General features: G+C 41.2%; 2 protein-coding genes across 2 annotated transcripts; one reads left to right on the top strand and one right to left on the bottom strand.

Annotated features, from left to right (window-relative positions):
• Nucleotides 1-82: 82 nt before the first annotated feature.
• On the bottom strand, nucleotides 83-22,535 carry aars1 (alanyl-tRNA synthetase 1). The gene is made up of 20 exons (XM_049574115.1): nucleotides 22,414-22,535; nucleotides 18,740-18,897; nucleotides 18,371-18,559; nucleotides 15,622-15,767; nucleotides 14,526-14,717; nucleotides 13,628-13,772; nucleotides 13,284-13,429; nucleotides 12,797-12,905; nucleotides 11,670-11,820; nucleotides 10,757-10,881; nucleotides 8,489-8,633; nucleotides 8,209-8,387; nucleotides 6,756-6,869; nucleotides 6,355-6,561; nucleotides 5,844-6,028; nucleotides 4,213-4,321; nucleotides 3,501-3,614; nucleotides 3,204-3,410; nucleotides 2,613-2,726; nucleotides 83-1,303 (listed from the first exon to the last, which is right to left on the bottom strand). Exons 2-20 carry the CDS (start codon nucleotides 18,881-18,883, stop codon nucleotides 1,124-1,126), a joined length of 2,901 nt encoding a protein of 966 aa, XP_049430072.1. The 5' UTR covers nucleotides 18,884-18,897; nucleotides 22,414-22,535; the 3' UTR covers nucleotides 83-1,123.
• Nucleotides 22,536-22,635: 100 nt separating this feature from the next.
• Nucleotides 22,636-25,966, top strand: exosc6 (exosome component 6). Its single transcript, XM_049574116.1, has 2 exons — nucleotides 22,636-23,329; nucleotides 25,282-25,966. Exons 1-2 carry the CDS (start codon nucleotides 23,052-23,054, stop codon nucleotides 25,826-25,828), a joined length of 825 nt encoding a protein of 274 aa, XP_049430073.1. The 5' UTR covers nucleotides 22,636-23,051; the 3' UTR covers nucleotides 25,829-25,966.
• The last annotated feature ends 1,924 nt before the right edge of the window (nucleotides 25,967-27,890 follow it).

Genomic DNA, 27,890 nt, shown 5'->3' with positions numbered 1-27,890 from the left:
AAACTGAGTGTGTACCTTCCTCCTTGAAATGAATCACCTCTACAAATATATCCCACATATGAAAGGAACAAGGTAGACAGTGTGGCATTTAATAGTGGTATTTATTCCATTCCCATAACGTGACATTTCTCTGACATGGAACAGCTACAATGACAAAAGACTTATTAAATGTCAGCAAAATGAAGTTACACAGATTAATTATTGGACATGTTCATGATGATTTTATACAGTTAATGAATTATTAATTTACTAAATTAAACCCATTTCTTCTTCTTCTTCTTACACGTCAGATAATGGCTTGTTATTTGATAAGCAAGACTATGATACAGCTACTGCGTGTACAACTTAAGTCAAACCAATCACAGGAGAGGACTCAGGGTTTCGCTCATTCAGATGGACGGAGCCACTGTTTAGAGATCAGATCAAAGCCTTCAGCCAACTCAGGACAACAGTGTATACTGCATCTAAATCATTTCAGAGCTGGGCTGACTTTTCACTTCTCTTTTAGAGACTGAGCTTCAGTGTACAGGAAGTTTAAAGCAGCCTTGAACGAGCAGGAAAGACAAAGTGCTCTGGGGCTTGTATTTAAATAACCAGGGCCACACTGAGGAAAAACACAGAGGCAGGATGGAAGTTTATCAAGAGCTAACTGTAGAGTCCACACTAGGTGGAGTAAAGTACTTGTCGGAGGCTAAATCGATCAAAGTCAATCCCTTTTCCTTTGTCACAAGCATGCAACAATGAAGAGGACACTCTATAATAAAAGTCGCAAATCACCTGCTGCCCTCTTTCATTTAACTGACTGAGAGGATCTTCATATGAATTCAAGCAATTTCCATAGAGATGAATTTTTATTGGGGCAAGTCAGACATCGTAGTCCCAATACAAATATGAGGGGCTCAGTTACAGCTGGCTGAGTGTCAGTGTGGTCATCTGTCAACATAGTAAGCAAGAGGCCCGTGAATTTCCCATAGGGAGAAGAAGAGAGGAGGATGTTTGGGGGTTACTAACTCAGTTAGACTCAGGTCTCAACCATTACATTATTTCCATGATGCTACGCGACGTATGTTTGCAACCTCATCTCCTCCTCCTCTCTCCACCTCCCAAACACCCCTCTCTCCTCTTAGTTCTCTCCCAGTTTAAGTTGTGCAAAGTTGTTGGCCATCTGTAGCGCCTCCTGCAGGCACTGTGTGTTCTTGCCAGTGGCCTGGGCAGACATGTCCTTGCCGCCTCCTTTGCCGTCCAGCAGGGGGCATAGTTCCTGAACCCACTCGCTGGCCTTCAGACCGCGGTTTGCCACATCCTGAAGAAAAGAGGAGTGATCAGGGTTAAATCTATTAAAGACATGGAATGCTCCAAGCACAAGGCCTGTCATGATAATTATGTTATCAACTTAGTGTTCGATATATGGAAATGACCTCTGTCATTTTGCTGACCTTGATATTGCACATTGTGTTTACATACCTGTTTGTTTACACAAGAATGTCACCAATATTTTTAAGCCAACATGATGCCAGATTAAACGTCAGGGTTTTTACATTATAAGACGTGGGTGCAGTGAATCTCTCTTTTTTTTCTCTCCACTGCTTGCGCAAGTTATAAGAAAGAAAAAAGCACTTCAATGACGATACAGCGTAGCTTAACAGTAGCCTAAACTGCACTTTTAGAGTGGCAGAGGCACAGTCTTGACAGTCATTTGCTTACCAGCCCCTGGTAACAAGCTAAAAAGTCGATTGTAGTTTTACCCTCCAACAACTTTATCCTGCACTCAATAAATCCACTGACTGGATTATAAAAGGCGACTGCAGTGTTCCTGGAGCTTTGCTAAGCTCGTCTATTAGTCTTGGTTTTGTTTTTGTTGGCCAAATTTTGAATAAAGTTACAAACTATCCGTCCGTGCATCAGTTTGTCTCATTCTTGTGATATCTCAAGAACACCTCACGGGAATTTTTCACATTTGGCACAAATGTTTACTTGGATTTAATGGCAAACTAGTTAGATTATTTAAGGTCAAAAGTCAAGGTCACTGTGACCTTGTTCATTCTTGTGAATGCCATATCTCAATAGGGCCTTGAGGGATTCTTCTTAAATTTGGCACATACATCTGCTATGACCCAAGAATGAATTGATTAAAATTTATTGTTTGAAGGTCAACTTCACTGTGACATCAAAATGTTCTGCAAAAACACTTCTAACAATTATTTAACATCATTTCTCCAGAACAGAAGAGAAGAACTTTGGTGAGCTACTGAATTGATGTGTGTGATGCATCTATGTTTTCACAGACATGGATGTAAACTGTAACTGCAACTTAGAGGCATACAACTATAAGGCGGTAATTCTAGTTTATAACTAGAATGTAACTATAACTATTGAACATTGTTTTCATATTCCAATTGCAATGTCTGAATATTCTTAAGAATTAAAAGTGAACTGCTCTTTGAAAGGGTGTGCCTGCATTACTATGCGGGTATATCAGTGGCGTAAAATGGTCAAAAATGACAATAATATTGCTTATCATAATGATTTCTGGGACTATATATTGTCAGCCAAAAGTAATTATCATGACAGGCCTACCTAGTGTACAGTATGACTGAATGAACGGGTGTTACCTGTGGGACTTGACACAAGCAGGTGATCTTGCCAGCGTCAGGGTCTACGGTGAAGAGCATCGCAGCGGTCTGAGGAGACTGCGTTTTCAGCAACTTCAGTGACTCGTTCAGTGCCTGAGAGGGTAAGGAGAAATGTATTGAGGAAAAAAAGTAAAAGAGGAGGAGGGTAAGAAAAGAAATAGGGAGAGAAGAACGGAAAAAAAAGTCTCCTAAATCAGCACTATTGATGTCTCAAGGTCAGAACTAATGGGCCACAGAGCTGATTTGGTCCCGTGGCAATAACACAATGAGATAAGCTATGAGACTGCCTGAGAAAATGTGCAATACTGCAGAGATAAACTGGATTTTAATACTGTTTGCGCTTTTCATTTATTTTTGTACGTGATGCAGATGAAGTTTTGGGGTTTGGATTTAAGATTTTATCTAGTGTGTGAATGTAGGGTCTTCTTTTACAAGGACATTTGGGCAGATATGTCAATTCACAGAACACTACAAATATCTAAATGGGTAGCAATGACTTGGTATGAACAATTTCAGTTTGTTTCAGCCATTTAATTTCAGAGGTTGTTTAAAGCCTGTACTGATTCTCACCTTGGCTGAGGCTCCGACCTCCATCTCCATTATGAGCAGCTGCTGGTTGGGGTTGCTTTCGATCACCTCTTTGGTCTTTTCCAGGACTCTCTTCTGGATGTCAGCCTTGTAGTTGCGGTCCAAGTCATCCATGGTCTTCTTCAGGCCTTTCAAGGATTCCCTCATCTCGTCCTTCCTCCACTGGGAGATCACTGCTGTGCCTATCAACTGCATAGAGTGGGGACGTGTTGATACCACAGCACAGAGTTGTTCTGTTGGGATGTTTTAATGTCTTTGGAGCACAAAAAATGTACCTACCTCTGTCATGTCTGCGATCTCTTTCTGAATGTCCTTGTTGGGAGCAGTCTGCTGCTTCACCTTGTCTCCCAGTTCAGACAAAGACTGCTGAAGGGAATCGGCTTTCCTCTGGGCCTGATGAATGTGAGACACAGACGTGTGAGCGGTGGGCAGGAGTGAGACAAGGGCAAAGAGCGAAAAGTGCAGGGAGAGATGAGGAGGAAGGAAAAATGAGCACAGCAGTGGAAGCAAGAGAAAAAGGCAAAAAGATAAAGAGGAGGATCAAACAATCGTCTAAAAATAGTAAAGATTAATTTGTCCTCGGGGCCTGGAGAGAGGGGGGAAAATGCAAAATGCTCCTTTCTAGCTCCAAGTTCACCACAAGTCAAAAACAAGCTTCATTAAAGTTTCATCACTGGGATGTGTTTTCTCACCAGGGACCCAAATACGACATGTAGTCCCTCAGACTGAGACACATTTTCATTTAGTTAAGGTTTCCTATTGTGAGTGGCAAGAAAATCATTGTGACCATTTGACCATCATTATGCCACAACAAGCAATCATTTCAGACAGAGACATACATGGGAGGAATATTAAATCTTTAAATGTTGGCTAAACTCTTTTCTATATGAGTGTGGGTGGATGTGTTACATGAGCATAATGCTGGAAGCAAGTGCTCCAGTGTGTGTGTGTGTGTGTGTGTGTGTGTGTGTGTGTGTGTGTGTGTCCTGACCTTCTGGGCCTCTGTTCCTGTCACAGCAACAATGCGGCGGATGCCCTTAGCGATGGCCTCCTCTGAGACGATGACAAACGGCGCGGCATGACCCGAGTTCTGCAGATGGCTGCAGATAACAGAAACCAACAGCACATTACCAACAGCGTTACACAACTGTGGGAGGCAGATGAGAAGGAGAGCGGCGAGGAGAAGGAGCAACACAGAGCGGGAGAGACAACATTACAGAACAACAGCAGCGGGAACAAGGGATTCTTTGAAGTGGGCTGCAGATTAGAACATCAAAGACAACATCAGGAAGCACAACAACAGTTTACTAAAATGGAATATTTTAAAACCTAAAGCAGCATTGGTGATTGTGGGGCATGCAATTAAAAAACAAGCCTGGTGCAACTGTCTCCTCTAGTGCTTAAATTGGGAACCAACTCTATACACACATAGAGCCATTTTAAACAGCTATGCACATAAAATATAGCCTTGAAATGATTTTGGCTCCGACAGTGATCAAATGAAATGTAAAGTCTTGCTATAATCTATGTAAGAGCGGGGATGTCTTGGCATTCAGGTGAATTTTACAGCCGGGAACAGACACCGTAAAAGTCAGTGCAGCAAGTCTAATCGCTGGATTGAGCTCTACAAAATGTTCCAGGGCTCGTCTGCACAGGGACACGGCTGCCTCATCGTAAAGACCCACAAATCCAATTAATGGTTTCAACTTTACACACCGCCACTGGGCAGGTCTGACACTTCTGAAAACTGGTGGCTTCATGCAGATGCAGACATTTATTCAGCGTCAACTCTACTTCTCTGAGTTGATGTGAGAGTGATGTATGTTCCACTCAGAACATGCACTGTAATTACTAGCAACACGTCAGATGTGACAGTGAACACACACAACCAAAGCATGAGCTCATGTACACGGTGTCTCAAGAAATTAGACACTTAAATTTAATGCTTTTTAGAGACCTTTTCAAGGTCGTTCTAACCAAATTTTTCACAAACTCACATTTAAGCCTATTTCATGACTTTTAAAGGTATGCTACAGAGGACTGTCAGTTTCACACACTCATCAGTGAAAGTGAAAGTAGAAGCCAACCCCCCAATTCCCTCTCATTTGGAATTTTGCCTAATTTTTTTTTTCTCGGCACTGTATCTCTTGAATGCCTGCTGCTTGTGGTCTGGCAGCTGGTCATTACCTTTTTATATATCTTTGACCTCACCTGAACGTTGTGGGGGTACACGCCTTTATACATCCCAAACACAGAAAATAAGAAAAAAAGAACAAAATCCAGGCAGAAAAAGTCTCTGCAGAAAATTACACCAGTGGGTCGTAGGTGACGATTGAGATTGAGAATGTCCATTGGTGGATGTTCTATTTTCCTTGAACAAAGGTTAAAATGCAAACCAACTCCTTTTTCTCAAACAGCTGACATTTGTGATTAAAAATTCTACATTTTAAATTCAGCACACGCATTCTCCACGAGTTTTGTTGCCAGCTATTTTTTTTCTTTCAGCACTAACATAGTGAATTTAAGAAGCCTGACCATATGTGCGCCATGGCGGACTGGTTTGCATGTCCTGTCACAAGTCATGAGAAATACATGAGAAATAAAATAAAGTATCATACTCACGTCCCACCACAAAACTCGATGGAGGTGAGAGAACCAGCAGTGCTGTCGGGACTCTCCAGCAGCTTCTCAACAGGGATACCAATAGACACGACTCGGACGGGGTCGGGGTAGGTCTCATCGAACACGGCACGCAGGCCTTGAATGGCCTTGGCTTGTGCTAGTGGGGCATCCAGGGCGTATATCGGCTGGAGAGAGCAAAGTGTGGGAGGGAGGGGGAGTTAATATTCATATTTATAATGGCAAAAACAAGTCATGTATAACTTTATTCAGGATCATAGGAGGGCACAAACCCTCAATCATCTCATTAGCAGGAGACATAAAGCATTTACTTTTCATACAAACCTTTCTTTCTGTTTAAGTTTCAGGGAGGAGCTGGAGTTAAACAGATGAGCTAGAATCATCACCTACATCTAAATCATTCCGAGTGTCTAAAAGACAACATTTCTTTGCCCTTTCAGTCAAAATAAACTACTATCAGGCGTGATTATTTCTTGCGTATTCCCTCACTGACCTTAGCTTCTTTTATCATGGCACAAGCGATCTCCTCAGTCCGGCGGACCTCCCCTGTGCTCAGCGCACCTTTAGCAGTGAAGTCAAAACGCAGGCGGTCAGGGGCCACCAGGGAGCCCCTCTGGTCTGCCTCCCCCAAAACCCCCCGCAAGGCAAAGTTCAAGATGTGTGTGGCAGTGTGGTTGCTCATGATGGGCCTACGACGAGCCTGGAATGAGAACATGAACAGACAAATAAGAGCTTTGGTCAGAGGAGTAAATCAGAGGCCAGAGTTATCAGATCCTGAAAAGTGTTAAACCTATTTTCATGGCATTTAAACTGTCTGATAATGAACAACATCACCTATGTATGTAACTTGCTTTCTACAGTAAAACAGACTTCGAATCCTCTGTATGTTCTCACCTCATCTACACGTAAAGTAACGCGGTCTCCAACCTTCAGAATGCCATAGACTGTCCCAATATGGAGAACGTAACCTCCTCGAACCTGAGTGTTCTTAACTGTAAACTCCATCCGCTGCAAAGAAAGAAAGACGGAGACAGAATGATATATTTGTTCTTCAGAAAACACTGAAAAAAGAATTGTTAGAAATCTGGCTGATGGATTGTGTGGGTGTTTTGTTGTAGCATTTTGAGATTAAATATTCATTTTTTTTAACTCATGCTTCAAAGTTTTTGAAGTGTTTTAGAAAATGGTGTTGAATATAGAAGAGAACATATTTATCAAGGCAAAAAATATTCCTTTGGCAAATTTCCACATCCTCAGCAAAAGTAAGAATTCTCAGAAACTTCAATTAACGACTCAAGTTATATCCCTTCGCCAAGCAGTCAAAATGCTGCTACAGTTTACAGTCATGTCTGTGAAAACATAGACACTTCACACACTTCTTTAAGTTAGCAGCAGATCTATACAATCAGCACAGCTTCAAGATGGACACCCAAGATTAGAGTCACAAATTCAGCATCTGACCAAATGTCACCCCTTCTATTCCTAAAATATGACGTTGAATAACAGACAGAAAAGTATTTTTGTAGAGCATTATCATGTCATAGTGAAGTTGACAGTTGACTTTTAGGATATAAAATGTCATCACTTGATCATTTTATCCTATTCGAGATTAGTGTGAAAGTTATGGCCAAGTTATGTTGAGTTATGACCAAAAACATGTTTGGTGAGGTCACAATGACCTTGACCTTTGATCACCAAATTCAAATAATTTGTTCTTGAGTCCACTTAAGCACAAACGTCCAAATGTCTTTAACGTTTGTGCTAAATTTAATGAAATTCCCTCAAGGTGTTCTTGAGATATTGCATTCTCAAGAACAGGACACATGTACAGCCAACCTGAAGACATTATGACTCCAGCCACAGCTGTCACCAGCATGGAGCATAAAAATATCAAGACATAAAAAAAGAACCAAAGTACTAACAATGAATTCTTTTTGATGGCAGTCTTCTGCAAACTAATATGAATGTTTTTCATGCCATTCAGGTTCTCACTCATGAGACAGATGAGAACAGCTTATTATATTTCATCTATTCTCCTGTTAAAATTGGAATATTTCCAACCTTTGTCTAAGGTGGCCAAGACGTTTTGAACAAACTGCACATCCAAAACGCTTTGCAAAACCAAAACTGAAGTGAGCATCAACAGACGTTGACAATAAACAAGCAGATTATTACTGAACTAATATTATTCACATTTACCTAACATTATGCTGCTATGAAGCTAACTATGCAGTAATGTTAGCATTATCTTATTTAGCTAGCCTTGGTAAATCAGAATGTGACCCAAGCTTTACCCATGTATTGAGACATAACGGTATTAAGGCTGCTACGTGGTTTTTGCGCTTACATCTTCAGTGCTGTCATCCTCTCGGACCATGTAACCCTCGTCGAATGTCTGTCCGCCCTGCTCGGCATAGAAGGTTGTCTGGTCCAGCAGCACACCACATTCCTGACCCGTGGTCACTTGGTCGCAGAAGGCGCGATCACAGCGCAGGGCCAACACTGTGGCTGAGGCCTGCTCAAACGCTGGACACGTCAACAGGGTGGGGGTCAGTGCATGAATGTCTTGATAATACAGTCGTTCAACTAAACTTAAGGTCTGTTTGTGAGAATGCAATTTCACTAACTGTAGTTGCCGTTTTCCTCAGAGGTGTATCTGTATTTGGGGTTGTCATCTGTGGCGGGTATCTTCTTGTTTCTCAGCTCTTCGATGGCGTAGATGTCCAACATGATGTGGTCCACATCTCCTGCACCCTTACCCTGGGACTTTAACTACAAACAGGCACAAACAAATGTGTGTCGTTTAGTTTTAAACACAAAATCTACAACACTTAATCTGATGCTTAAACACACCACATGACCACAAACAGCACAAGGTTCAGTGTGTACTTAGGAGAAAGATAGTTGATTGAATCTTATTTACAGGTCATCAAATACCGAACAACCAACCCAAAACGTGGGTATTTCACGACGTAAGAATGAGACTCAACTATCTTTCTCCAGCATTACATACTGAACCTTTAAGAACTTTTTAAAAACAGGAAAAAAATGACACATTCATTGAAAAAGTGGCACTTACAGTAGTACTGAAAGCAAATCATAGAGCCTGTGTGTTTTGTGTAAAAGTGTAAAGTGTGAAGATCACCAAGAAGCATTGTGATCCTATCGCTCAAACCACTTGCTGTCCTGGTCTGGGACGCATTTTGTCACAAATTTTTTGTTGTGTAAGCTCCAATGTGTCATGATGTGTCCCCTGACCAGGACTACATCATCACTGCATGACGTGGTGGTTATTTTGGTGGCAGTGCGCTAACACACTATAACTTTTTTTTTTACAACGAGTTGTATTAAGTGTTGTGTGATCGTCCATCATTTTGCCGGACTGATTGGAGACGTGTTGAATTCTGCTGACAGCTGTGTTGACAGAACCTCTGACGTTACTAGCAGCTAGTGTGAGTGCAACAGCTAACGGGGCCCTCCGACCTTCTAACATAAGTGTCGTAGAAAGTAGAGCTCTGATTCTCTGCTCGAACCCGACTGGTCCAGGCTTTACTTGCTCATTTTTTCCTGGGACTTATATTGGGTCAGGTTCTCGCCAATTTACCTTTTTTTTGTTTGTTTTGTTCTGTTAAGTTATGAAACAGGCAGTTCTCACGCTCAAATGGCAGGCGTTTTAATGGACTTAATCAAGAGGGAAAGGGGGAGAAAGACAGGGGGGACTGCAGCTGAGAGAGGGAAGGTGACCAAGCAGCGGACCAATATAGTGGAGAACCGGGTGAGAGAGATACAATGTGCGCAAGAGAGGGGTGGAAAACGAAAGAGAGAAAGTGGGTGGGTGGGGGCAATGGAGTTGGCAGTGTTTGGCCTCTGCCTCCCCTGCAGTGGTAGAGATGTGCATAACATGCAGAGTAGTGATAATCATCTACGCGCTGCATTGCCATGGACACGGTGATATTTCAGCCTGGGTAATTAAAGGTTATGTATGTTTCTCCTCGCAAATCTAAACCTATCCAGTTAACAAAAAGTTTGCTGGCTTCCTTAAAATGTTTATTTACCCCATTAATCTGCTGTTTCATAAAGTGCATACAAGGCAATAATACTCCAGCCTACATACATTATAATAAAAATGTGTGTACTTTCATTTGTGTAATGATTCTTGAGAGAACGTTTATACTATGGAGTTACCTGTTTATTTTATTAGGTGCACCTGTACAATCTAATGTAACACAACACAACAGCCCAGGGACACATCCTGAAAGCTGTAAAGCTTGTTATGTTCAGTATGTGTTATTATTTTTTCATGTTCATACTCAAAACTGACCTTAGAGTTGAATCTGTGTGTCTCTGCGAATGTCAACAAAAAAACAAACTTAACAAGCTTTACAAAGTTGGGTTTTATTGCAGAGCTATTGTGTTGTTGTGTTGTATTGCCTTATATTGTATAGTTCTACCCAATAAACTCAGTGTACATGGCAGGATAAGGAGGAAATACAAAAGCCACAGTGTGTTAAACTTCTCATTTGGCAGGGAGCTGAACTGCAGTGTCAGTATGTATACAGACTAATGTGTTGGACAGCAGTGTGACAGCAGTCTGAGGCTGCAGTAAACTAGAAAAGAGATCAATCTTTTTGCAAAATCAAACAACAAGGGATTAGCGCAGGGCTGTAAAGTAAATGAGGGTTTATTTAAACAGCAGGTGCACCGCTCCTGATTCTGACTTACAGTGCAATACTGGAGAACGCTGACGCAAGGCAAAATAGTTTACCCACGGGAGTGGACACAGAACACTGCTCAGTGGAGTTTCCCTCAAAGAGCAGTCAAGGCCAAATTCAAACAATGAGCAAATATGAAATGGTTTCCTTCACTTCCCTCCTCCCCTCCTTAAGTCTCCTCACCTGTGCTGCCTTCTTCTCCTCTTCAAAGGCGGCGACGTCCACTACCATGCCCTTCTCCTCTGCGATGAGGGAGGTCAAGTCCAGAGGGAAGCCGTATGTGTCATACAACAGCCATGCTGTGTCACCTGGATGCACAGAAAGAGAGGGGGAAAAGCTGCTTAATTTGTGGGAGAGGTGTAAGAAGTTAACACAATATTCCTACAAAAACTAATGCTGTCATCATTTTGATCAATCAGCAAGAAGTTAGAGGTGAACAGCACAAAGTTTCAAGTGTCTTTGCTGTTACTGTATTTCCAGCAATGCAAATGCAAGCACACTTTTAGACTTTTGGCTTTAGCATCAGTGGTGTGTCATTTTAGCTGAGTACACAAAGGATGCTGTCACCATTTGGGACAAAGAAGAAATACATTTAAAAATCCTGAGGTAGACAACAATCTGGATTTACGGTGTGATTGATCTGTTATTAGGATTTTAGCTTTTCTAACTGTACTCCATTTCCTTAAGGCAATCTGAATATTTTTTAACACTGAATGAGACAGATCAGAGATATCACGCATGATGGTCGGACAGAGAGATGAATGACGGAAGAGAGACCTATCTAACACATTCTGATTGGATTAAAAGAAAAAGCTGAGCGATGGAGAAAGGGAAGGAGTTACAGAGGAAAGACTGAAAAGAGAAAGTGACAAGAGCAGTGAAGAGAGATGTGAGATAAAGAAAAGTAAGAGGATGACTGAGGGAGAAAAGAAACACTGAACCTTTTACAATCATATCTACGTTACAGCAGATTTTTTAAAGCTGTTTCAACACGCGATATCTTAAAATAAACCAAAGCTCTTTCCACTAAAATCATCAGCTTATGACATGTCACATATGTACACACAAGTGGTGACACTTGTTCTGTGATGCCCACCTGGAATGGTCTTGCTGTCTCCCAGACTCATGATCTTCCTATCAAGGATACGGCGTCCCCTGCTGAGGGTTTTGAGGAACTGCGCCTCCTCCTCATTTATAATGTCCTTCACCATCTCTGGGTCTTTCTTTAACTCTGGGAAGGCATTGCCCTGGAGAGTGGAAATGAGAGTGAAAGAAGACGGGGATCAAAGATGGGGTGAGAAAGGGATGGAGACGGACAAGCAGAGAGATGACAGAGAGAATGAAGAGAGGAGGTCACCATTGGTAGAATTAAACATAAACTGGATTTTAGAAGTTACTGTTGTGTTCATCCTGATAGAAAGTTCTGATGTGCATCTTTTTCAAGAGAATAAAAACAATACAGGGCAACAGTATATGCCACATAGAAGTGGTATACATCATCTTACAGCAAAAGTGTAAGTTTTTCTGGTCATTAATATGTCGTAAACATTGTGATTTGGTTAAGTGCCTATTCAAACGTTTAAAGTTCATAGTGTATATGGGCTAAGAACATAATGATGGAAGTATATGATGGCCATTCCCATGCTTAATTAGGTCTCATATGTTGTTGCAAAAACTTTTGGGGTTGATACTATTTGTAACACCAATTTTGGTGCTAAATTTAAGTATTTTTGACCACTTGAGACTTAATGAAAAAAAAAAAAGATCAGAAATGCCTCCAAAATACCACCTTAAGACATCAAGACCTTGAGGAACATCATAGGAAAATCCATGCTTGATTTGTAATCAGAAACTTCTGGCATTTAGAGATTTCTGTAAGAATTGTCTTGTTTGGCAATTGGATGATGAGCACTTCTGTTCTAGAAACTGCTGAGAAACCCCCTTATTGTCAATATACCTGTGCAATCCATAATCCTCTGAATGCCTGAGGTCTCTGGTTTGTGGCTGCAAAGTTTCACGAGGCTGTCATTATTCTAAAGCTCACTAGAAGTCACACTTTAAACTGCTACAGCCTCTGAAAGACAGTAATGTCAGCTAAGGATGGCAGTGTGCTAGTGGAGTGGAAGAGGTTAAAAAGTCTGCTCCTTTCTTCCACTCAAGCTGATGTGTTGCATGAAGACCACTGACGCTAGAATAAAAACAAGTGAAGGAAGAAAATCTCACCAGGGAATCAACCACCACATCCACCAAAGTTGCAAAAAAGCCTTTCTGAGCTCCCAGCTTCTCATGGGAATAACGGACGGCGCGACGCAGGATCCTCCTCAACACGTAGCTAAACATGATGGAAACAACAAAACATTATAACAAAGTATTAAAAATAAAGTGCGAAACATTTATAGCCACGCTGTCTGAAAACTTGTGTAGCTTTGCTGCAAAAGCATGTGTTGTGCTAACACATAACCTATGGTGTGTTTGTTATTCCTGAAATACTGTATTAAATGACCAAAGTACAATTTTGGAAATACGAAGTATACCAAGAACTGGCACGCTATTTTGTCAAGCATGTATGACTTTTTTAAATTCTCAAACTCAAGTAAAACTGTGTTGTACACACAAATTACAGTATCCTGTGCCCCACTTCAGATGGTGTCTACGCCTGATATGTTTTTTTTAGATTTGTAATCTCTGCTCTGCAATGTTTATGTCTCACCCTCTTCCTGTGTTGTCAGGCCGGCCGCCATCTGATAGGGCGATGGTGATGGTGCGGGCGTGATCAGCCAGCACACGGTAGGCCATGTCAATACCATCAGTGTCCTCGGCCCCTACTTTACCGGTGTATGGTCGAGCACCTGTACCCTGAAACAAACACAGATTAGGTTTAAACTGTGAATTACATCAGTGGTTCCTGACCTTTCTTCTTATATACACCCACAGACCTTCATCAACACCACCCATCATGTCAGTTTGGTCGAATTTGTCAAAACAACAAGCATGAAGAGGCAAGCACAACCACTCTGGAAACTAACTAAAACTAAACTGAATTGATTTCAGTACCTTCTGAATGGCTTCAAAGTACGGGACAAAGAGGTCAGTGTCATAGTTTGACATCTTGTTCTGCAGAACGGACACCAGGCGCTCCAGGCCCATTCCTGTGTCAATGCTCTTCTTAGGCAGAGGCTTCAGCACAGTCTCTGACTCTCTAAACAGGGTCCAACAAGAAACAATAGTTACAAACACTAGTTCACTGAGCAGTAGTGAATGGGTTTGTTCTTTTGATGAGGCAGTCTCATAGTGGAACAGCACACAGGTGTTTCTTACTTTGTTCAGGAGGATCACACAGTTTGTTCAGTTCACTTTAAACTACTACTGCTACTGCTACTACTACTACTACTACTTGTCAACAACTGTAAATTTCTTTGGACAGCACAAACAACAGAAGGAGAGGGAGGGTGTGTATATTTGACTCTGTAGCTGCAGTAAATACTGTGCCAAACAGATGACAACAAAAGGTGTGTCCACATTCCAGTACTACCTAACCTTAATTCATTGTTTCATTCATTGCAGTTAAATGCTCTATATATAATCCACTGAACTGGTTACAAGCCTCGACAGAAACAGTGAGCTAACCTCACAGCCATGATGTTGCAATGAACAAAGATTTAACATCTATCCCTCAAGGCATCACAACAAATGATGTTTTATTTACAAACAACTGTAGATAATATAGATGCCTATGTATGAAAAACTGCATCAGTTACCAGAAAACCTGTCAAAACATGGACTGAAAAATGAATGAGCTGTTTCTTTAAATCCTGACGATGCATTATTTATCATTAGAAACAAAGGTGCAAGCCTGTACAGCGTGTCTGCACTGCAACTGTGAGGTAAATATGCCGTCCCAGTTAAGAGTTTTGAACATACTCGCATGATTGTCTGAGTGTCAGTTTATAACCTGTTGAACTGGATGAACACCAGGTTCCAGATCTCCAGGACGTTGGGATCGTCCATGTTCACCAGGTGAGAGGCGTCCCTCCCTCCGATGCGGTCGAAGTGGATCTCACTGCAGGGACCGCAGGGGCCGGTGTCTCCCATCTCCCAGAAGTTATCCTTCATACTGCCTGGCAGGATACGAGCCTCATCCACCCTGAGAGAAACACAGAGTGTAATGATATAATTAAATTAATTCTGTTAACAGGTAAAAATGAGGTTGTGAGAAAACTCAGTATGCAAAGTGTGAGAGCATACTCCAATGAACAAAACATTTATTTTACATACTCCGCTCAGTGTTTAAGATGAGACATTTGAGTGACTGTCAAAACCAGTCTGAGGGCCAATATATTCCTTACAAAAACATCAGACAAAACTCGACATTTAGAAATCAGAAAAGGCAAAGCAATCCTGTGAAAACATCTCGGCAGGTTTATATTTTGTGGACTTTCCCCCTTTGTTGGAGCTGCTTTATCAGGACCAGCAGTGCGTTTTTATGTAAGCAGAGACGCTGAGGCCAGTAACAAAGAAAAGCCAACAGAGAAAGAGAGAGAGGAAAGGATCATAGAAAGTCTGGTGCTAAGTGAGAAAAAAAGCAAACTGAAAGCTTTGAATAAATAAATACATGGTAGATAACTGGACTGTTAAAACACCAAATGTTTCATGAGTTGGGGCATAAAAAGAAGGTGAAATGTGGTTTGAGACAGGGAGGTGGAAAAATGGAGAGGGAGAGACAATCTTGTAGGCTGTTGTTGTAAGCAATGTGGTGGCTCTGTGGGACTGTGGGTGGAGAAGAAAGGCAGCTCCCCAGGGAACGTTCACACAACATTATGCAATTACAGGGGCAGATAAACCGTTTTGCAACATTCATACAGAGATACCACACAACATCTGTAAAAAGAGCTGTACATAATTTGTAGAGGAGGTATGAGAACTCCCAGGTGATACTGCAGGGGATAAAAAAATCATCCACAACAGACAGTGATAATTAAAAGTCGCCCTAAAGCAGATGCCTTCATCTGATGCATTAATCAATACATCTAATCCCAAGCTGGGCTTACCCTAAGTCAATCCAGATCTGTTTGCACTCCAGGTCCGGCTCCAGGCCTGCATCAGCGTGACCCCCGAAGTAGGTGACATACAGGCGGTCTATGGAAATACCAAACACCTCGGTCAGCAGCTCCAGGGCCATCTTACAGGCCAGGTGCTGCAGGGGGAGAGATGATGCAGAATGAGCAGAGGGAAGAATGAGACGAGACACAGAGGAGAAAAAGACAGAAGCATGAGAGCACGTAATTCCACAGTACTACAGAAAGCAGGCTAAAGTGCGGTAAAAAAAAAAAAAAATACACTGATTCACACAGGTATCTAAAGTTGTTATTATTTATGAGTCTAAATCAATTAACAAATTCCAGAAGTTAATTACTGCACATTAACAAAGTTAGTGTCTTGATTGTTCCTCCTCACTGAACCAGCCATGCTGAGTAATGGTTCCCAACCAGGGACCCCCAAGAGTGCTTAAGCGAGTTCAAGGCAGTCTCCACATTAATATGGAATTAGCTTTTACTACAGAAGTGAGCCCAGTGTGAGTAATAGTCATAAGAAAAACTATTCTGAACATAGGTTTCACTTCCTCGTTTAGCATCTCCAAAATTGTAGTTGACAACAACAAAATTCTGATCTTAAATCACATCTAACAATCAAAATCTTTTCAGATGGAGGTCCCTGAAGTGAAATCTATCAAATTAGGGTCCATGACCTAATGTATATCAATTCAGGGATCCTTGACACGAAACAGGTTGAGAACCAGTGTAATAAGCCATGTTGACAAAACATAAAACACACAAAGACACATGTAGACACAGACACACACACACAAAGACACACACACACACACACACACACACACAAAGACACACACACACACAATCAAGCATTTCAGTGTGTGGATACATTTCAGATTTAATACTTTCCTGGGAGAAGGAAAGTATTACCTGGCAGGTTTTATGGCAGGACTCAACATTAACTTTTATAAGTAGTTGCTGGGCTGTCAACCAGCTGTCAGCTTTTGGTTGCCAAAACTGAAAATATGGTTGCCAGTTTGAGTAATCTTACATTTTGAATAATTAAGATGCTATGCAGTTACATGACAGATTAATCACGAAAATGTGACATAAAAGACTGTTTAAAAGCTTTAATATAGTAACGGAACTAAATTTTTTTTGAGTTTGTGTTTCATCTGATACTTTCTTCTCCGCTGGTTTTTCGTTCAAGTTTATCTGGTTCTTTATGGACTGAATCAAAGTGCACATTCATTTGTGATGTTCACAGGTTAGTCAAACTTAGTGCCTCACAGTCAAACAATGTAACTTGCTTCACTATTGTCTTTGAAACAAATGCCTGTAAACGCACGGTAAATGCACCAACAACGCACATGCAGTGTTGTCTGGTTTCGGTTCTGACTGTAACAGCAATATCTAAATATCACTAACGCAACAATGTTTAAAACATTTATTTCTTTTGGGGTGCATGTTTTGCTGTCTGCTGTCCCTATCTGTTTCCTGTTAAAAAGCAAAGAAAATACAAAATAAGTAATGGGAATGACGACAGTGACAGCATTCGAGGAGCCAGCCTTTGGTGTCAGTTCTATTAGAGTCAGTGGGGCGGGCACTTCAAATCACACTATGACCCATCATATCTTTGTTGTTTCAACTTTGACTGAGAATTCTTTCCACTGGATTTAAAAAACACACATTATGTGACTGACATTTTTTATCTAAATATGTGTGTTTGTTTTCCTTGTTACTGGTCTCCAAACAGATCATGTCTCTGTCCTGCAGAGGCTGAGTTGCAGCTGGTGGACAGAGCCACGATCTGTCTGGAGAATTAAGGATTAAGTGGAAGTTAAAGCGACAAAGCTATGATGGGTTATAGTGTGACTTGCAGGGCCCAACCCATTGACTCCAACAGAGCTGATACCAAAGTCTTGCTCCTCAAACGCTGTCACTGTCTTCATGACTGTTCCTTCTTTTATATTTTCCTTGTTAAAAAGTGGTTGCCACTGATGGCAATCACAGGTCAGGAAATTGTTGCCAGTTTCTTGAAAACTGTTGGCAACCTGGCAATTGTTACAGCTGAGTCCTGTAGGGCAGTAATGGTCAGGCTCTTACTGCTAGTATTGGATAAATAAATATTTTTAATGGATTTGTGACCCCAGAAGTCAAACATGAATTGTAATATTTCCTAAAACAGGTTAGTTACACTCTGTATCAAGTAAGCAGAAAGAAACTTTTAGCTAGCTGCATACCATGTTTGTACTCATAAAACCACATATCAGCCACAGCAAAAACACAAGATTATTGGGCTTTCTGCATCAATCATTTCACTCTGTATATAGCTTACTACGTTATCTTCATTTTAGAATAAAGGGCGCTGCAGCAGGCTGGTCAATATTAGCTTGCTGCAGATATATCAGTTTAAGTGTACGTGTTGGCCGATAAGCAGCGAAGAAATGCGGTGCAGAAATGCCAAACTTGGTTTGAGGTCATTCAGAAACAGAGAACACTGACAAATAGGTTTTTAAAAGTGAAATGTCCAGCTTAGTATATTGGTCACAATTTATAATAAATAAATAAAAACTACTCAAAAGGATCCACATCAAGATTACTGTTTATGTAATGTATTCATTTAAAAATAAATTACATATATCGTAAACATATATGTCAGTATGGGTCTAAAAAAATCCAGTATCAGTTATAATTGTACGGTGACAAAAAAGTAACACAAATGAAAAGTACGAAAGCGTAATACCTTAAAGTAATCACCAAAGGACCAGGACCCCAGCATCTCGAAGAAGGTGTGGTGGTAGACATCTTTCCCCACATCGTCCAGGTCGTTGTGTTTGCCTCCTGCACGGATACACTTCTGGGTGTTTGCGGCACGACGCAGCCTGGCCATAGGGTGGGACGGATCGATGGTGTTGAGGAAGATGGGCTTAAACTAGGAGGGAAGGGGTACAAAAAGCAATTTTATGAGTTATATTCTTCTAAAAGTTTGCCATCCCATCACTTCAGCACTGAGTCAAAATGTTGTAAATCAGACGGTACGTATCAGGGAGCCATCCTGAAGGAGAGAGGAACAGATATTTGGGAACAACATGGAGACGCATGGATAGTGTACCTGATTCATGCCAGCATTGGCGAAAAGCAGTGTGGGGTCATCCAGTGGGATGGTGGCTGACGAGTGGATGTAATTGTGCTCATAGCCACGGAAGAAGTCAATGAACTTCTCGCGGATTTGAGCTGCACTCAAAGAGGAGTCCATTCCGAATCAGCTGTCTAGAAAAAACACATACACAAAAAACGATTGTAGGCAGCACTCATGGGTAGCAACCATTTTTAATTCAGCTCCGTGTCCAATTAAATGATTCCACATTGGCAACATGGCGACAGGAAAACAGAAACTAGTCTTCACATGCTCCCACCAGCTGAGCCCAGCTACAGAGCGACAAAGGAAGACAAATAATTTGGTTTGATTAAACAGAACTCTTCGACTGATGAATTAATTTGTCAAAAAAAAAGTTCCTATGTTTAAAATGTTTAAACTCCTTTTACTAAAAGCAAAAATTGGGTCTTTTCCATGTTACTTGTGCATTTTCTTCTATAAGCCAGTTGAAGCAATGTCAGTCGTAAAAGGCAGGAGGCCTGCAGACAGCAGTCATCCCGACGGCTCCCACTGCACTTTAGCCCAAATCTGAGTCTGATCTAACATCCAGGTTGGATTGAGCCAGTGTAGTGCTTATGTTGCAGTTGTGTGTTGTCTGCAGAACACAGACTATAGAGGTCAAAGACTCAGTTGCCTTGTTTAACCAGTCATTCCTAACAGCTGATAATTGTGTAGTTCTGATCACATGTGGACAAACCTGGTTTATCTCTTTCACTGTGATACTGAAAACAATTAGTTGACTGTACCCTAAAAAAATGGCATGAACAGAAGCTGAGTCAGATGACAGCTGAATGTTACAAAACTCAACTGCTAGATGTCATCTGGAGAATACCGAAAAAGGTTGACAGCCACAATACAAAACTCCTAGAGTCCAAACAATTATTCAGTTTTCAACGTGAGTCAGACAGTCGTAAATTCCTTTGATTTTAAGGCCATCACACCACTCACAACAAGTTAAACCAGCTAAGCCTTATCTGCACGTCACCCTTTTGCTCCAAGCTATGCTTTGCTTCAACACATTTCTTTTACGTGCAAAGCACAGGAAAAGCTATTGTTTGTTGCATTATCACTGATACATAAATTAGTATCTAAGAAGCTGGAAGGGATTTTGGTCGAGGCCTACAGTGTGGCGGGAAATATGACCATAATTAGTGTGAGCTGACAGAAATTTCCAACTGTTGTGGATTTTGCCATACTGTTTATACTATAGCTATTCCGTCAATATCTGTCATTGTGTTTGGTCATTGTGGGCGATGTTACCAATTAATGAGCAGGACCACTGAACACTACTGTATTTTTACATGACCTTTACATCCATGTGATAAAGAACCTTTATATATCAGGTATTGAGACATAAACAGACATCTCCATTAGGTATTTTCAATTTTTATGTTAATGTTTCAGAAGATTGGTAGTACTTTCTTAACCTCCCCCGACCCTAACCTGCTGCACCCGCCCCTGTGTGTCCTAACAAACCGTTGTAACAAAATGTTCTACTATGTCATTGCTCTCCAACAGTTTGGCCTGAGGCTCCTCTCATGAACGAACGACAACTCAGGAATCCAGTGCGGCAGGCAAATCTTTTCATGCTGCAGGTGACTGCTATAAAACTGAAAACAGATCTAGAACAAGCAGTTTGGGATCAGTATTTGTTAGAACATAGCATTGTTGTGTTGCTGGCTGCAGTAAGTCATCAATGGGTCACTCAATTTATAGATGATTTTACTTTTGACAGGTTCTTGGTGCTCACCATTGTTAAATTCAAAATGCATCCAAACAACAGTATCAAATGACAACCATCACTGCACTCATACAACACTGAGTGTAGTTTGCTCAGGTGGAGCGTCAGCAGTGTTTAACCCTTACAGCTGCTATAAAGCACCTTGGGGGCCTACAGGAGCAGCTGTGAAAGAAGGCAAGAAAGTTTTTGCCTGCTACTCAGGGATCTTGTCAATGGACAGAAACTGAATTGACAACAATTGTGGTAATAAGCAGTTCATAATTAAACTGATATATCAGGTGTAATGCCACACATTGCTGGTTTCAGCTTCTAAAATGTGAGGATCTGCCGCTTTCCTGTTTATATAATTGAAAAGTGTACACCTTTGACACACCCTTAATAAAACTACTCATATACATTTTGATGTGACACACCCTTAATAAAACTACTCATATACATTTTGATGTTAATTTGTTTTGTCAGAATTTGTAAAAACTGGTGTATTTCGGTGACTCAACTGATCACAAATTCCACTTTTTTGCCCCTCTTATTATTTCTGTTACATTCCAACACCTATTGAAAGTGTCTTGCACAGTGAAATGCCTCTCCCGAGGTTTCTTCCATTTTCCATATGTGCCATAGTTTTGGGTGGGGTTTTTTCTCACATCATCCACCCAGAGAGCTGAGGCTGGATGAAATACTGCTGCTGATGTGATACTAGCCTGCACAAATGAAATTGATTACTTAAACCGTACTTGATGACAATTCAAACTATACTGCCATCTAGTCATTTCAATGCATGTTTATGATAGAGCCTCCCAAATCTTTGCTTCCAAGTAAAAAAGATCAAGACCAGTGTGAAACAAAAAAGAAATCACACTAGGAAAACAAAAAAATGAACTGCATCGAGCAAAATTAAAGCCATAAAGGATTCAAGGATCTAAATTCAATTAAAAATCATCTTTGGTCTTATAATCGAGCACTACAACTACAGTATCAATGATGTCTATAATTAAAAGGCAGCACAGTAGAATTCCCAACAGTGCAATAATTTGTAAACTAACAGGCAAAGGAAACCACACAGCTGGTGTCTTCAGCTCTCTGGTGCCGGCAGGCAGACGTAAACAGCTACAATCCCCATCCTGACTACCAAACCACCCTGTTGGCAACCAGAGAAAAGAGGTGACATTGGGGTGATGGAATGGAAAAAATTGCCTTTGCGAAGGACAGACGGTGTGTTGCACAAAAACGGCTTAACGTGACAAGAATGAGACTGCATAAAGGAAGAAAAAGAAAGCAGGATACAAATGTGGATGCAATTTAGGTCAACTTTTTTTTTTAATCCTATTTGTAATCACTACACTGACCAAAAGCTCAGGTGGGAAACCACAAAGTCAAGCTCCAGGTTAGTCAGTGGAGCAACACTGTTGTTTGTCTCCAAACCTTAGCTTCGCGATTTCTAGCATTGAGTTGGCCCAAAAATAGAGACTGCAATGTTTTACATCCGCCCTCTGTGACATGAAGTCTCAGAGGGCTAATTTCCTTTTCACCTGCTGACTAACACCGGTTCTCCCATGTCACCTTTGCACCTCTGTTGTAAACAAGCGCACTGACAGAGGTGTCACACAACAGTAGCAGTCATGCCAGACATCATGCCTCAGCAACTGCTTCTAAAAGTCGGAATGTATCATTATAAGATGTTGAGCTAATTGTAAACTGCTGTGTTGGACAGAGGCACTAGCTTAACAAGCTGACGTTAGCAGGCTAAGTGTTAGCTACAGAGGCTACCGCTATATGTTCAGCCTGAGAGAGAGATTTTAGCACAAAACTCTAACAGACACCCTACTTTACTGAATGGTACGGTACACAATATTTGTTTAACAGCACCTGGGTAAAAAGTAATACTCACAGAAGTCGCTATTCCCGCGGAATGAATCGGTTACTGCACCCAGACACACTGCTTTAGCCCACGCTGCTCGACGAAAAAGGAAAGCACAGAGCCGGAGAACACGCCCACGGCAGCTGCCCATTGGTCAAGTTGCACCGGTCCTCAACAAATCTTAATTTCTATTGGACAAGCCTACTGTCAGTCTTAGCCGAGCCCGCCGCATCAATGGTACGAACTTCCCTGGTTTGGCTGATGCAATGGAAATGACACTGGTGACAGTAGCTTTTTAGATTTCTCCTCCGTTTGATAAAGACAGGTGTTAGGGCACATGTTCGTAAATAAAAAAAAAAAAAACTGTTAAAATATTTTGTCAATAATTATTTCTCGTCGTTTCTATGCATTAATTTGGGTGTTCAGGTTTCAGCCAAGTCACTACAAGGCGTACCAACTATTTTGTAATCATTTGTGATTCTGTAACATAATACTGAAACACTACTGCTTATTATAACATCTACACACACTTGTTTAGATCGCTGATGTAATTTCCCTCACTGCCACGCAATAGCGGAACCATTTCTCTGCTTGCTGTGATTCCGGGGGACAGGTTTAGAGCTGGACTTGTTCACACGCTTTGCTTGGTTGATTATTTTCACTGCACCATGCCGACCGACACCAAACGTGTACGCGGCCCAGAAGTCTCCCAAAGTCCGTATCTGTTTTTGTGCAAACCGGTGGCCGTCCTCCCCTCTCACGGCCCCAGAGCAGACGGTCGGCAGCGGGATCAGGTGGACGTGCGGCCCGTGTTTGTCCGGTGCGGGCTGGTGAGCCAGGCTAAAGGCTCCGCGTACATCGAGGCTGGAAACACCAAGTTAATGTGCTGCGTTTACGGCCCCAAAGAAATAGAGCGGAAAGATGAGACCGATATGAAATGTGGAAGGTATGTAGTAATTTTAGAAATGTGTTGATTTATTTTATGTGACTTGTTTAGGATCTACAACCAGTGGTGTAATGTAACGAAGCACTAATACTTCGTCCCAGTATTTTTGAGAATGTCTGTACTTTACTTGAGTTTTTATATTTCTGTCAATTTTTACTCTACTACATTTCCTAAATAAAATGTATACTTCTGCCCTAATACATTTCCCCAAAGCATCTGAGTTACTTACAACAAAATAGGGCAGGAAGGAAGGAAGTAGGGAGGAAGGGACAGACGGACGGACGATTTAAAGAAACAGGGGTTTTTTTTCATATCATTTAAGTTTTGAAAAAGACCTCGTTTTTCTTTATGCTCCATTTTTAAGTTGCTTAGTAATTACCTGCATCTACTTGTACTATTACTTTGAATACATAGGTGCATCTAATATTATGAAATTACTTTTGATACCTAAGTAAACTAAATATTAGATACCTTAAGATTTTTACTCAAGAAACATCCTCTCTGTAACTTCTACCAAAATCAGTTTCTAGTCAGAAATATGTACTTTTACTCAAGTGTGGCTGTCAGATACTCCATCCACCACTGTCTACAACACAGTAAACACACACACATCAAAGTTAGACTTTGTAACTTACTCTTTCTGCGTGAATTCATAAGCAGTGCACACTCACGCTGCTACTCTTTATGACTAGTAACTTCTGTTGGCTGAATGTTATCTCATATTAAAATACTAAAGTGAGAACACGTAATTCCAACATTGTACAAAGATTAAAAAAAAAACAGACTGATACATGAAACGTCAAAATAAAAACGGGGACTTGAATACCAAAGCAAACTTCTGGCTACATTATTTACAGGAGATATATTGCATGAACACACACAGGCCCTGCTGTTGTAACCATGAGGAGTATGGATCATTGTTATCTGAGAACACAAACACTTAATAACACGACCATTAGATATAAATGTTCACCAAGAGGCATCCCTTAGTGTTTGGCTTAAGAGGTATTATATCACTAATATGCTGTAAGGAGTATCATGGAGTGTTGTAAATAAGTGCTTCCCAACTGGGGGGTGCTGTTGCCAAAGTTTTGCAGGGGGGTCGTGAGGCCCTTTTGATTTTAACAGGTGTAAATCAACTTTAAATAAATACAGTAGGCCTTTATCTCAACATTTTATTTATTTCTGTAAAGGAAACTAAATGAAATTGAACCCATTTTGATTTTTTAAAACTTAGATTATTAAGATATAAACTGTAAAATAAAAACTTACAGGAAACAGTATTCACAGAGCCTTTCTCTGCTAAACAGGCTGGTCCTGCATTGGAACAGAATGCAGTTAAAACAACCAAGGGCCTAATTAAACAGGGAAAACACTGAATTTGTCAAAGAAAAAGAAGTTGGTTAAGCAACATAAGTACATAATACATAGAAATGTATACTAAAAATAATGGGAAAACTCACCTCTGTTACAATATTCACATTTAATAAATGAAAAAGGCGTCCCTTAAGGAAAAAGGTTGAGAAACCACTGCTGTAAGTCAACAAAACATCACTAGTTACCACTATTACATTCTGTGGTGGATGAAGTACCTGAGAGCCACACTTGAGTAAGAGTACAGATTTCTGACTAGAAAAGGACTTTGGTAGAAGTTAAAGTAACCTGTTATAATATTACTTGAGTAAAAGTCTTAAAAGTATCTGATATTTACTGTACTTAAGATTCAAAAGTAATTTTATTATATTAAATGTAATCAATGTATTGAAAGAAAAAGTGCAAGTAAATGCTGTTATAAAAAAAAGCAAGCAAACTCTGAGGATCATGACATTATTTCTTCTTATTATGTACACTGCATAGAAAGACATAGATTGTGGAGTAATAGTGGAGTAAAATTCTTTTACTGCCGTACATAGAAATGTATTGTAAAACTCTGTATTTCTCTGTGTATCCAGGTTGACAACTGACATGCGTTTTGCTCCATTTTCCTGCCTGGAGAGGGGCTCCTGGATTCAGGGCAGCCAGGACAAAGACCTCTCCCTGATGCTGCATGAGAGTCTGCAGCCCGCCCTGTGCCTCCACAAATATCCCCGCTCTCAGATCGAGGTCAACGTGATGGTTCTCGAGAACAGCGGTTCAGTTCTGGCCCACGCAGTCACGTGCGCTTCTCTCGCTCTCGCAGATGCAGGGATCGAAATGTATGATCTGGTGCTTGGTTGTTCCATACGCCAGGATGGTGCCTCTTATGTAGTCGACCCTTCTTACATGGAGGAAAACAGCTGCAGCTCAGTCAGCGGTGAGAACCAGGGCCGTCTGACTGTTGCGTTCCTCCCCAGCCTGAACCAGATATCTGGGCTGCAATCAGATGGAGAAATGACTGAAGAGACTCTGACCGCCGGGATTCGGACCTGCATTGAGGGATGCTATAAACTGTACCCGGTCATCCAACAAGCCCTGGCCAAGGCTGTGCGCAGGGCGGCACCACCACCATCAGAGAGCTGAGAGACTCATGAACCAACAGCTGCTCAGTTCATAGTTTTTCTACTTTACAGTTTTTAGTCCTTAATTAGACAACAATGCCCATGTCTGTATTTTTGCTATTTCATTGTCTTTACATATAAATGAATGCATCTGATTTCACCTGTGCTTTTGTATTAAATCATTTAATAAGGCACTTATATGGTATTGTTTGCATTTGGGTCTTGAAACTTCAAATTTGGAAAGAGAAATACAGGAAAGAGCACCATGTTAAGATTTCATTACTTTAATGAAATTGCTCATCCAGTTCCTGAATGTATTTTCATGAAACAATCTACTAAGTGCAAACTAACTAAATAAATACACTCTTTTGCAAACAGGCAGACCTCGTATAAACATCCCAGATGGATTTGGTCAACAAATTGTCTCCAGCTCAGTGGAGCTGTTGCTCTGTCATTAGCTCTGCTGGAGGTTAGAGTTTAAAATGGGTTTAAACCTGTGTTTTTGGGAACAAAATTACAGGACCTTTGAGACCATGCTGTGTCTTGAAACTGCAGTTTAAAAATCACGTGGTCTTGTCTTAACTTAGGTGCTGTGTGCTGTAGGAACATGCTTTAGGCCACTAGAGGTCACCCTACCTAAGGTTTTAGTTGCAGAGGTTTAAGAGAGGGCCTGTTCATGGGTGGGTTCTAAAACAATGTGCCTCTGGGCACAGATACACAAAGGGCCCCACCACCTCTTTTTATGGTTTTGTGGTCATTTTGTGTCTCTTTGTAGTCTTTTGGGTCTATATGAGGTTATGTTATATCTTACTGCGGTAATTTTGTGTCTTTTTTTAGGAAATTTTATGTCTTTTATTTTTGTCATTTTGTGACACCTTGAGGTTGTTTTATGTCTTTTGTAGTCATTTTGTGCTGTAGAAATAAGCTAAATGCCACTAGAGGTTACCCTACCAAAAGCCCTTTTTAAACAGGAATTGTGCAAATTTGCAAGAAAGCCCAATCAGTCTTCTTTCAGCATTGGCAGTATAAAAACAAAATTGGGGAGTGCGGCAAAATGCTGCCTACCTACTTTTGTTCATACAGAATGTGCCTTTTTCGGGGCAACAGTGGGCGTGAGCAAGTAACAAAATGTGTGGCTCAGCGTGTGACGTAAACAGTGACGTGGGAGGGAAGCCGCGGCTGGTCAGTCCTTTGGCGATTCTCTCATAAGTCGGCCCGTTCTTCACCATTCCCGTCATCTGACTGTTAATGGCCTCTTCATTTGCGAGGGCAAGGAGGGAGTGCAATTCCTTGTCTCCTCAGTTGCTCATCTTTACAGTGTCTGTCAGGTTTGTGTTTCCCTCTAGCTACTAGCTGCTCACTAATTCCAGCTATCAGCCCCTACTGTTGCAGAAGGCCGCCTCAGTCTGTTTAAACTAAAAGGGTTCCGCCAATATGACTACCCTACGAGGCTGAAAATTGGGCACCTCGGATCAACTCGCCAATCCGGCTCTGTGTGTCTCAACACCCGCAGCTTGCCGGCAAAACGGCCCAACATTCACAGAAAATCTGGCGGTGTAAAAGGGGCTTAGGGTTTTAGTTAAACCTGTCATTGCAGAGGTGTCAGAGAAGGCCTGTTCATGGGCTTATTATAAGAAAATGTGCCCCTGGGCCCCACCACCTCTTTCATGGTTTTGTGTCTCTTTGCAGCCTTGGGACTTTTGAGGTAACTTTGTGTCTCTTTAAGGTAATTTTATGTCATTTTTGGTCATTTTATGTGTCCTTGAGGTTGTTTTGTGTCTTTTTGTAGCCATTTTGTGTCTTATGGAGGCAATTTTGTTTCACTTTGAGGTCATTCTATGTCATTTTTGGTTGTTTTGTGTCACTTTGTGGTCATCTGTGTCTCCATGTGGTTGTTGTCTGTCTCTTTGCAGTTCCTTTTCATCTCTTTGTGGTGAAATTTTGTAAGTGAGGGCAAAGGGGCCCCCTGACACTTTGCTACCCTGGGCCTGTGCCCAGCTGGCCCGTACAATAATCCATCCGTTGGCCTGTGTTACTCTGTCCCCTATGCAAATTTGGAGCTCTAAAGGCTGCTCCAAACACTA

This window comes from Epinephelus fuscoguttatus, linkage group LG4 (genome assembly GCF_011397635.1).
Source record: "Epinephelus fuscoguttatus linkage group LG4, E.fuscoguttatus.final_Chr_v1".
NCBI classification, from domain to species: Eukaryota; Metazoa; Chordata; class Actinopteri; order Perciformes; family Serranidae; genus Epinephelus; species Epinephelus fuscoguttatus.
Note: the sequence above shows the minus strand (reverse complement) of the source record. Positions and strands in the feature narration are given on the sequence as shown.

Excerpts from the sequence above, each read along its gene's own strand:
- exosc6 (XM_049574116.1), top strand. The coding sequence starts at position 23,052 with ATGCCGACCGACACCAAACGTGTACGCGGCCCAGAAGTCTCCCAAAGT. Across the intron at positions 23,330-25,281 it reads ACCGATATGAAATGTGGAAG|GTTGACAACTGACATGCGTT; the intron begins GTATGTAGTAAT and ends CTGTGTATCCAG.
- aars1 (XM_049574115.1), bottom strand. The coding sequence starts at position 18,883 with ATGGACTCCTCTTTGAGTGCAGCTCAAATCCGCGAGAAGTTCATTGAC. Across the intron at positions 13,773-14,525 it reads GTGTTCATCCAGTTCAACAG|AGAGTCAGAGACTGTGCTGA; the intron begins GTTATAAACTGA and ends GACCCTGTTTAG. Across the intron at positions 6,870-8,208 it reads AGGATGACAGCACTGAAGAT|CGGATGGAGTTTACAGTTAA; the intron begins GTAAGCGCAAAA and ends CTTTCTTTGCAG.